General features: G+C 39.6%; 1 protein-coding gene across 1 annotated transcript in view; it reads right to left on the minus strand.

The window, feature by feature from the left end:
- LOC135211890 (bifunctional methylenetetrahydrofolate dehydrogenase/cyclohydrolase, mitochondrial-like) overlaps positions 1-11084 on the minus strand; it is an 18932-nt gene extending 7848 nt beyond the window's left edge. Inside the window, exons 1-5 of the mRNA XM_064245113.1 lie at positions 10815-11084; positions 9447-9631; positions 9052-9161; positions 8554-8648; positions 7582-7652 (exon numbers count right to left, since the gene is read on the minus strand). Coding sequence (XP_064101183.1) covers positions 7582-7652; positions 8554-8648; positions 9052-9161; positions 9447-9631; positions 10815-10912 — 559 coding nt within the window. The 5' untranslated portion in view covers positions 10913-11084. The remainder of the gene's footprint in view (positions 1-7581; positions 7653-8553; positions 8649-9051; positions 9162-9446; positions 9632-10814) is intronic.
- Between the last annotated feature and the right edge of the window lie 1099 nt (positions 11085-12183).

A 12183-nucleotide genomic window follows, 5' to 3' on the forward strand; every position in this document is an offset into this window, starting at 1 on the left:
GGTGAAAAAAAAATTGTCTATGATTATTGTTATGATACAATACAAAGTTTCATACATACTTACCTGCCGATATATACATAGCTAAGACTCCGTCGTCCCGACAGAAATTCAAATTTCCCGCCACTCGCTACAGGTAGGTCAGGTGATCTACCGGCCTGCCCTGGCGGCAGGACTAGGAACCATTCCCGTTTTCTATCATATTTTCTCTCTTCCACCTGTCTCCGCGGGGAGGCTGGGTTGGGCCATTAATCGTTATATATCTGCCAGGTAAGTATGTATGAAACTTTATTGTATCATAACAATATCATTTTCATACAATCAACTTACCTGTCAGATATACATAGCTGATTGGCACCCTTTTGGTGGAGGGTAAGAGACAGCTACTTATGGAATAGACAGGTAAACAACATATGTTGTAGGTATAAATAAACCTTGGTTCTACCTGATAGGTGGTAGATTTTGTGGCTGCTGCCCAGGAGTCTGCATCACCTCAAGAAACTTAGCGAGATATATGATCTATGGCCAAGAGTTTCTTGTGGGTCTGCCGATGGGGTCGTTATCCGCTTACTCCTCGGCAGAGCCTGAAAGGACTTTGTCAATGGGTGCTGATCCACTTATATGACAATACACCTTATGAAGGAGCACACAACCAATCCCGACCACCTGATCCTAACCACCGTGTTAGTATTAAAAAATGTTCCGAGTTATCCCCAAAACTCTTCACAACAACCATAACTCAAAAACCAACTTACGCACACACACATAATTTCCCCCCCAAAAACAAAAAATAATGATACTCATCTATAAGATATCACAATGTTCCTTACTGAACAATAGTGACTGGCCACCAGTGCGACGTCTGCACTTTGTCAGCAGAAAGTCTAGAACATATCTAATAGACGGTACGTACCATTAAGGATTGGGTGTTAGCTCCTCCATACCCAGAATCGTATCCGCAGGACACGAAAGGACCCAGAGAAAACAAAAACATTTCTCGTAGGTCACACGAACGTCTTCAAGTAGTGAGATGCAAACACTGAGTTGCACCTCCAACTCCATGTCGCTTCCAAGATATTCCTTTAGCGACATATTTCTGTGAAAAGAGAGAGACGTCGCTACTGCTCTCACCTCATGCTCTTACTCTCAAGAGTCTAAAAGAGTCGTCAGTGCAGATTTTGTGAGCGTCTGTAATGACGTTCCTTACAAAAAAGGCTAAAGCATTTTTGGACAGGTCTTGTAGGATCCTAAACAGAGCACCAAAGACCTTGTCTAGAACCTCCCATCTGTTTCTTCCTCTGTAGGTAGAATTTTAGTGCTTTTACAGGGCAAAGAGACCTTTCAGCTTCTCTACCGACGAGACCCGATAAGCCTTTAACTTCAAAGTTCTTAGGCCAGGGATTCAGAAGGATTTTCGTTCTTTTGCCAGAAACAGTGCTTTGAACGAACAGATGGCTGAGTCTCGTTTGAATCCTACTTTATATCATAGGGTCGTGCAGACTCACTAACTCTTTTGGCTGTCGCCAGTGACAAGAGAAACAAACACTTTTAGTGTTAAATCTCGAAACTAGGCCATATGAGGAGGTTCGAACCTTTCAGAGGACAAGAACTTCAGGACAACATCGAGGTTCCAGCTAGGAGGAGATGTATTCTTAGACTTCGAGGTCTCAAAGGATCTTATAAGATCGTGTAGATCTTTATTATCTGCAAGCTCTAAGCCTCTATTCCTGAAGACGGCCGAAAGCATACTCCTGTATCCCTTTATAGTGGATACAGAAAGATGTGAGTCCTCTCTAAGGAATAACAGAAAATCGGCGATTTCGGTCACAGAGGTACTACTGGAGGAGGACAACTTCTTCGACTTACACCATCTTCTAAAAACCTCCCACTTAGATGATAGACTCGCATAGTGGAAGCTCTGCGGGCTCTAGCGATCGCGCTTGCAGCCTTGCGAGAAAAACCTCTCGCTCTGACAAGTCTTTCGATAGTCGAAAGGCAGTCAGAGCGAGAGCGGGGAGGTTTTGATGATACCTCTCGAAGTGTGGTTGTCTGAGAAGATCCATCCTTCTTGGAAGGGATCTGGGGAAGTCTACTGTCCACTCACTACCTCTGTGAACCAATCTTGTGCCAGCCAAAAGGGGGCTATCAGGGTCATTTTCGTCCCCTTGAAGCCACAAACTTCTTTAGTACTTGTCCCAGAATCTTGAATGGGGGAAATGCGTAGACGTCTACATGGGACCAGTCTAGAAGGAAGGCGTCGACTGTTAGAGCTCTGGGGTCTTCTACCACTGAGCAAAAGACTTCCAGTCTTTTTGAGAGGAATGTGGCAAACAGGTCCACATGAGGAGTCCCCCATAGAGACCAAAGACTGACAACTTCTGAGTGGAGGGTCCCATTCTGTGTTGAAGGACCTAGGCTCCTCCTGCTCAAGCCTGTCTGCCCTCACGTTCCTTACTCCCTGAACAAACCTCGTCAGGAGGGAGATGTTCCTTTGGGAGGTCCAAAGTAGAAGATCTCTTGCGAGCTCGTACAGAAAAAAAACGAGTGTGTCCCTCCTTGCTTCCGAATGTAGGCGAAGGGCGGTGGTGTTGTCCGCGTTTACTTGGACTACACTGTTTGTCACTATAGGTTCGAAGTTCTTTAGAGCCAGGTGTACGGCTAAAAGTTCTTTGCAATTTATGTGCCAGGACACCTGAACTGCATTCCAGGTGCCTGACACTTCTCTCTTTCCTAAGGTTGCTCCCCAACCTTTTTTTCGACGCGTCGGAAAAACAATACAAGGCTTGGTTTCCGAATCTCCAGGGAAATACCCTTGTTCTCCTTTAGTTGGGGGCAACACCATTCCAAGTGTTGTCTCATCTCCATGGAATGGGAAAACTGTCCTGAGAGAAGTCCTGTCTTCCAGTTCCACGATCTCTTGAGGAAGAACTGAAGAGGACGAAGATGAAGTCTTCCTAGAGGAAAGAACTGTTCGAGCGAGGAAAGGGTCCCTAGAAGGCTCAACCATTCCCTCGCCGAAGTACGTTCTTTCCCTAAGAAGAGAGAGACTTTCTCTAAGCCTCTCACGAGTCTCTCTTGAGAAGGAAATACTCGAAAACCCCGAGAATCCATCTGAATCCCCAGATAGACCAAGTTCTGGCTGGGGATCAGCTGAGACTTCTCGAGGTTTACGAGTAATCCAATGATTTTGATCAGGTTTAGGGTCAAAGGCAAGGTCCTCCAAACACTGTCTCTCTGATCTGGCTCTGATGAGCCAGTCGTCTAGGTACAGAGAGATATAGACACCTTTCAGGTGAAGCCATCTCGCCACATTTCTCATCAGCTTGTGAAGAGCTGAGGAGCAGTGGACAGGCCCGAAACACAAGCCCTGAACTGGTAGATCCTTCCCCCGTCATGAGACGGAGGTACTTCTTCGACGAAGGATGAATCGGGACGTGAGAATAGGCATTCTGGAGATCCAGGGAAACCATCCAATCCCCTTGGCGAAGAGCCGCAAGGACTGACACAGAAGTTTCCATGGTGAACTTCTCTTTCTGAACAAATTTGTTCAGAGCGCTGACGTCTAAAACTGGTCTCCAGCCCCCCAAGGCTTTTGCAAAACCCCAGGGAGTTTTGATCCAGCACTAGTTCTATCGCTCTCTTGTCCCACATCTGATCCACCATTAGCCGAAGAGTATCTCTCAGAACAGGGTCCTTGTATTTGGCGGACAATTCCCGCGGAGTTGAAGTCAGGGGAGGACTGTCCTGGAAGGGGATGTAATATCCCTTCTTTATCACAGACATCGACCAAGCGTCTGCATCGATGAGTGCCCAGGCATCCGCAAATCCCAGGAGCCTGGCACCTACTGGTGTTTGGAGGATCCTTACATCACTTTCCCCTTTTAAAGGGACGGAAGGAAGATCTACCTCTCCTCTCAGGCGCTTTCCTTTTTGTTTTAGGAGCTCTGGAGGGAGGGCCTCCTCGAAAGGGCTGAAGAGACGTAACTCGCCCCTTTCTTTCTCTCCCACTACCGCAGGCCTCTTCTTTCTGGAAGACTGAAGGAGAGATCCTGGGTCGCCTTCTCAGTTAGTGAACGGGAAATGTCCTCACCAACTGAGAAGGGAAAACAGAAAGTCAGAACTGGGAGCAAACATCAAAGCTGCTCTTTGTGAGTGCGAAACCGCCTTGGTCAGAAAGGCGCTAAAAACGGCCCTCTTCTTCAAGAGTCCCGCTCCAAATAGCCATCCTGTACACCTTGGTCTATACCCGACAAGATTACAGAGGAGAACTTCAGGATCGAGGCCCTCCGAGTCATGGGCCTTCTTGGACATCACGCCAAGGGACCAATCCAGGAAATTGAATACTTCCAATACATGGAAGAGTCCCTTGAGGAGATGATCAAGCTCAGAAAGACCCCAAGTCACATGAGCAGAGTTCAGGCAGGATGCCTTCTAAAGCGGTCCTGAGCAGTTCTGTTGCGCTACAGAGCCTGCTGAAGGACGCCTGACCGGGGGGATTCTCCACAACCTCCGTAAGGCTTTCGACTTTCTTCTCCTCTGGGCTTGGGAGCTTAAAAGAGGTCTAGGCCTGGGAGCGTCGCAGAGACGGTCAGAACGCCCCCCCTCCACAACACTGGGGGCACTCACTTCACTAAAATACGTCACTTTCACTATCCTTACCTTTCAGGGCAGCCATTTTGGATTTCATCCTATGAAGTGTAGCCTTCAGATCAGCGATCTCCGAGGCTGAATCTGAATGCAAAGCTGTGAGGGCCCTGATAAAGAGGGAGAATCAAATGCATGGTTTACAGAAGAGTTAGAATCAGGAAAAGGCTCAATAGGCCTTGTACTACCCACACCCTTAGATGCAGCCCTTCTAATTCTATCTCTCTCTAACTTCTTCAAATAAGAAGTTAGAGTCTTCCATTCCTCAACACTCAACCTTTCACAAACTCATGACAGTGTTAGTCAAAAGAACATTCAAAACCTCTACATTTACGGCATACAGTGTGAGGATCAACCAAAGCCTTCGGTATCCTCACCTTGCAGCCTACATTCACACAAACTCTCACACTAACACTTGAATCAGACATTCTGTAGAAACAAAAAATCAAAAGCAAGTCCAAATCCAGTCCCAGTAGCGAATGCCAAAACAACGATCCATGGTACGTCACCAAAAATAAAAAGTCCGATGAAAGAAGATCAATTGCCTTGAAAAACGAATTCTAGTCAGGAGGTAGTAAACAACAATGTTGATACCAACCGGCGACAGAGAAAATATGATAGAAAACGGGAATGGTTCCTAGTCCTGCCGCCCAGGGCAGGCCAGTAGATCACCTGACTACCTGTAGCGAGTGGCGCGAAATTTGAATTTCTGTCGGGGACGACGGAGTCTTAGCTATGTATATATCTGACAGGTAAGTTGATTGTATGAAAAACTTTTTACCACAAACAGTTTTATTGCAAACCCATTAAACATATTATACACATACCCGGCTCTGCGATGATCCCCAGTCCAGTCTTTTGTTCAAAAAGGAAAATGAGGAGCACTTTCTTATAACATTACTGCCACCCGAGCCCTATTGCCTCCAACCACCTTGTATTCTGTGTAAAGTGTAGAATGAACATGCAATTGCAAGATACCACGTCATTAGCCAATTTTACACTTGAATCAGAGTTGGGGGAATGTCATGTCGCTGGTTGTTCCAAATTGTTTGTGAAGGGCTCATGGATCCAGGAAAGCTCTTGGAAAATACTGTGGCAAGGTTAAAGATTCTTAAAACTCAAAAAGGCATACTCAAGGCGCTGATGAGTCATGAAAATACTGTGATTAAAATACTGATATTTATCAAGTATGGTAAATACTTTACATAATAATATATTAAACAATCACTGAATAATTTCTACACTCTGGTTTAGGAGCCATGGATCTATTGGAAAGAGATATATGCTTAGGAGCAAGATCTATTGAAACAGAGTATAACACTTTCTTTCTAACCTATTACACTTACAAAAAGGAGAAAAGTGACTGGGATATGAAAAAGCCCAAATTCTAACTAAACAAAAGAGCCGAAAGAAATCTAGAGCAGTTTCCAGTTCACCACACGCAAAACAGGAGGTGGTTGCGGGATAGATACCTGTGGCATCCAATGGCACTGGTGCTGGAAGAGGGTGCTCTCCTTCCTTTGTGAACAATAACTGACTCTGCGGATAACAGCAGGCTGTGAAGTGGGCTAATATATTTGATGGGGTTGCTATGATCAAATTTTTATTTATAAAAACCTATTACTTTAGTATAGCCTACTTCATGCATTGAACTAAATCCTGCACATCATTCCACTGTAGAATGAAAAAATAAGATCATGTGGCTCAAGTAGGTTGAACATGTATACAGTCCATAGGTCCTCAGTGCTTTAGAAGCTTAGTTGATCTCAGTAGTCTGATCCAGCTACAACAGAACCCTGAGGCTGGGTGTGGGGACTGGTTTAAGTACCAGTTTATGATGCACTAACCTCTTGAAAAGGACTAATGTAGGGAGATGCTGAAAGCTGCGTGCCTAGCAGGAAGCCAACTTGCAAGAGCTCAGGAACAAAGTCATTACATCACCAGGTCCAGGGGAGCCCCTGACTGATGCTCAGGGTACTCTTTATAGCACTTGTATATCTCTACAAGTAATGACCCACGTGTGCAAATATCTTTGTAAGTTCATGGGTGAGGTAGATGACTGAAGCAGGTGATAATGGAACTGAGGACATGGCTGGATGCAGGTGTGTGACTGAACAAACATGAGAATGAAGACAATGCAAGAGCTTATTCATGCAAGAAAGATTTAAGCATGCAATACAAAATAGTAGAGCAAGAGCAACTAGAGGAAGGCACAAAACTACCAGCAGAAGTTAAGATGAACACATAAGCAGCTGTAAGTGCATGTGACAAGAGATGGGGATGACACTGGAAAACAGATGCTGAGAAAAGTGAAGACTCTGCTGACAGTGGCAAGAAGCACTTTAGCACTGAATGTATATGTAGGCATGCAGAAGACAGACATGATTGAAAAAATGAGTGTGTGCAAAAAACCAAACCTACATTGAGATTTCACTAGAAATTTTATTATTCACATTAATCTTACCACTTGGCACTAACTAGTAATCTTTAAGAGCTGACCCATTTGTAGACAGACCTTAGGGACTGCATGCACATACGCCAACCTAACAGACCACCTTTCTCTTGTTTTTAATACAGTGGAATGATGTATGGGGGATTTCAAGTGATGCATAAAACAGGCATTGTTTAAGTAATGGGTTTATGTTAAAATATTGAATAACTAAAACAAAAAACCAGACTGTTGCTTCCATTGTAAGTTGAAAGAAACTTCCTCTAAAGCAAGTTTTACATGAAATAACTTTGCAGCCCATGTGACTATCTACAACACATAACACATGGGGTGTGCAAGCCTTTCCTCACCATGGAAACTTCAATCTCAAATCTTCACCTTAAAAATTTTGCTTGACAGGAACCAAGATGAAAGAACCAAATGAAGCAGGTAACTCAAGATTTAAAAGGACAACAAATCCAATCCCATGCACTTCACTTTGATACACTCACCATACCGTCTTATCAACTCCATGACCCCTAAAGGAGTACATGGACCAAAACACTCCAAATCTAAACAAAACCTGCAACAAAATCACCACACCAAAATATTAATAATAGTATATGAAGATCTCCTAATTCCATTTGACTGTCCCTTTCAATCTCAGATTATTCATTTAAACATGGAGCAAAGCCTATTTACAGGGCTTTATTTAGAATGCATAAAGTACAGTAATGATGTACACTTCGCAAAAACAAAAGAGGCATCACGCTGCAGTTAATTAGGTCGCTCTCTCTGCTGCAATTCATTACATAAAGGGTTACAAAAACACTATCAAAATAGAAAAAAATCTTTACAAAGAATACACTTGCCATGGAATCAATACTTCAATGATGATTTTTTTCTTGTTATGGGTTATGCAGACATGAATACTTTATGCATTAGGCTCATTCCATGTCAACTTTATATATCATTTGGATCTTGCACTCTAAAAAACCATACAACTAAATACTATACAGTATATGTTTCTCTCAACAGCAATGATAAAATATCATGAACTGTATTTATTTCCATAATGATTAAACATATACTCACACCACTTTCTACATTACTGCCACAATAAACATGAATTTGTTTATAATACTTTAACTTCAACACAGCAAACTTCTTTCCTTAAAAAATAACTTTAAAAAATAAAATTTAATGCCCTGCCATATCATGACTGATTGAGAGAGAGAGAGAGAGAGAGAGAGAGAGAGAGAGAGAGAGAGAGAGAGAGAGAGAGAGAGAGAGAGAGAGAGAGAGAGAGAGAGAGAGAGAGAGATTTATGTTTCAAAAGGTTAAAGAACAAATTCTGACAAACTATTTTTTCAAAACATCTTCAAAATTAAAATAACCATTTTTTTTTCCCATTCAAATAATATAAAACTATGATTTGCAATCACATCTAAACATAAGCACTTCATTTATTCACCATCACTTACCTGCCAATATTCGTAATATGGAAGCCATCAACATCTTTTTCAGGGACAACAGAATTACAAATTACTTTCTCTTCCATATGAGGTGGCACAGGCAACTGGAACAATTTAATCCACAATAGAAACCACAAACACCAATGTTATCTAGTGCCACTAATTAGTACCTAGACCTAACTTTACTGTCTTATACATATAGTTCAGAAAGCCATAGCTTCACATATGTTTGTTTTATGACTGAGACCTGTTCTTTATTGTGCAAAATTGTGCTCAGAAGGTGGACTCTGATTGGCTGAAAGTGACTACTGTCATCCTTACAGTATCATGAGATAGTCTCAATATGACAATATTTTATAGAAATGTGTTTCATCACAATCTCATTACCTTAAAGTCTGTTCATGCATCACAGCTTTAAAATTGTATGCTTACTTCATCTATATTTTTCAATATCATACCAAACACAGGATATAACTGTCCAATGTAAAATTATTCTGCTCATCCCACCTGCACCAAGATCCCATCCACATCAGGGTCCACATTAAGTTCATTGATTAGAGAAAGCAATGATGATTGGCTGGTATCTTCAGGAAGATGGTGAATTGTACTTTGCATACCTGGAAAAAGAAACTTATCAAACCTATATTCTCTACTCCTTTTCTATTGGAGAAGCCAATAGGGTGGATAAAAAAAGAAATAATAATACCAAGCAAAACAATTCTAGGAATCTATTTTATTCTCACAATATCAATGTACTAATTTAAAAAAGAAACATAAGTGATTTCCTCTAATTTGGAATAATTAAATGTACAAAACAATCATGAAATACATGATAGTCATAAAATGATTATAAATCAACTCTACCACATTTTACCTTTAAGGTATCAACGATAAAATCTTACCAATCTTTTCTGCTGCCTTCATTTTGTTTTTAACGTAACTTCCAGATGCTGGGTCTCCCCCAACACGTACTAAGACTAAATGGGGGGCTCTTTTACCACTAGCTACCATACTTTGAACCTCTGCTGATAACTCTTTATATATCTCCCCCGCGACCTTCTTGCCATCGATAAGCTGAGCTCTGAGTCTGAAAAAAAAAAAAAAAATTATTCTACAGTATCTTCTTGGTTATGTAAGTACATGCTAGTTCATCCATAACATAGCACAGGACTTCTAGGATAATAAAAAAATACTTTAACTGTCGAGTACACAAAAATGAAAATACACTTTAGTCCAGTGGCGGCTCGTGGCCACTGCACTTTACATAGCTAAACTAGAGACCTTCTACTGGTACAAATACCACATAAAAACAAAGTGACATATTGTAACATATGCCAAGGGCAATCAAATACATGTATACAGCAATATACAGAAAATGAAAAGGAAAAACTGAGTAACATCAAAAGTGATAGTAAAAAATGAGCCCCCAAAAATTCAAATTAAATGGAGATATGACTGTCTTATTGTTGGGAAAAATTGAGATCTTGGGAGGCTGAGGGTAAATTTAAATTAATAAGTTGTCATTATTCTATTTTATTTGCCTTGTTTTTCTATGCTAGCTATTTCCCATTCACACTTATTCTTCTCAATTTCCTTTTCTGTACTGGGTTCCTGTCCTATTGTGACTCCAAGTTCTTCAAGCATTTTGCTTTCCAAATTACAGTTGCAGCTTGGATAGTTCATAAACCTACGTCATAAATATATAAATATATATATAAATATATATCAAATATAAATATATATATATAATAATATATAAATATATAATACATAATGTATATATATATAAATATATACTCAATATATATATATATATATATATCCTATATATATATATAATATATTTCCCTATATCTATATATATATATATATTATATATATATACTATATATATATATATATATATATATATATATCTATATATATATATATATATATATATATATATATATATATATATATATATATATATATATATATATATATATATGTATATATATATCATATATATCATATATATATATATATATATATATATATATATAATATACAAACACGAGTTTAAGAATGAAGAGATAGACTACTATACTAATTGCACATATGCTACCTATTAATTAGTAACAATATTGGGGGGGTCGGAATTAACAATTGAGCGAGACCATAGCAAAAAAATGATTAATTAAAAAAGAAGGAACTGTTATTATAAGACTGAACCTGGGCCAATTTGTGGTACGAACGTAAACCAAAGCTTAGTATCCTACAGAACTTACAAACTGATTGACGTAGCGAAGCTTCGCGCAGGCCTGTCCGTATGGGGGACTGTTCTCTCACTAATCCCTATGGACCGACTTAAAACTTTCCGGAGCATTTTAACCTTAGGGTCTTGCACGAAAATACGTGGTCCCCCACAGTCAACTTAACACTTTACACACACTTCTCGATTTAGACCCTCAATCTGGCAGGGAGGGTACTTGAAGTTGGCACAAGCAACTCGAGTCAGTATTTGTGTCAATTTAAGGGTATGACTTGCTTTAAGTTTTCCTTTGCAACTGCACACCTTAGTTCGCAGTTGCTTTTGTAATTCTGTGTCAACAGAGAATGGTTCGCATTGTTATTTATTATTTCCCGCTTATTATTTTGATATTTCGTTGCTTTTTAGCCTAAATGATCTTTTATAGACTTTTAATAAATCAGTTGCTCAGTTTTTGCTTTGATTTCTTCCATTCTATTCTTCAAAATTATCCTTTATGATACGTACATAATAGCACCGTTCAGTGTATATACATTTTGTGCTTAAGTTAATGGTTGCAGGCAATCCGAATGCAGTCAGCAGCATAAAACAAATCAGTAAAAAGATTATCTTTGGATGGACCCTGGATTATAGTTCATTTTCAAAAAAGCTTTTTATCGTTTATTCTGAGAGGAAACACAATTATAGATTACACCTTGAAAGGAAACTAACTTTGTTTATTTTGAAAAGGAATAGTTATTTAGTTTATATTCTGAAAAGTCACAGATTTTAATTTCATTTTAAATGTAAATAATTATTAGTTTATTCTGGAAGATTACAGTCAATTTTCACTCTCTTTTGAAAGAAAATGAAATAGGCGTTTACACTACACTCTGTAAAGGCCTTGGCTTTCAGTTTAGGTATTTTAAAAGGTAACTTTTTTTTTCTTTTAAGAAAAAATAAATGTTTGGCTTATTTTTGAAAGAAAACGGTTTTCAGCATACTTTCAAAGGACACTGACAACAAATTCATAAACAATGGAAGGATACTTTTGTGTTGTGTTTACATATTAAAAAAAAGGAAAAAAAAAAACAGTTTTAGCTTATCTTAGAAAGCTAATGCCTCAAGAGTGCAGCCAAGAATGTTTATCTGGGGTGCAAAACAGTAAGGACTACATGGGTCTCAAGGCCAAACTTTGCAGAAGTAATGAAATAATAAAGTAATATTGTAGGTAATAAAAATTCAGTAAAATGACACAGTGTTTATGATAAATAATGCGTACAAACTAAGATGAGCTAACCTAAACCTATCTTTAAATCTTTGGATGTCTGTATAAACTAAAAGCCTTGCTTTCTCTGGATTATGTAGAGATATTAACTTTAGCACACAGGCAGCGAAACGTGTTCGGA

Source organism: Macrobrachium nipponense, chromosome 40, assembly GCF_015104395.2.
Source record: "Macrobrachium nipponense isolate FS-2020 chromosome 40, ASM1510439v2, whole genome shotgun sequence".
NCBI classification, from domain to species: Eukaryota; Metazoa; Arthropoda; class Malacostraca; order Decapoda; family Palaemonidae; genus Macrobrachium; species Macrobrachium nipponense.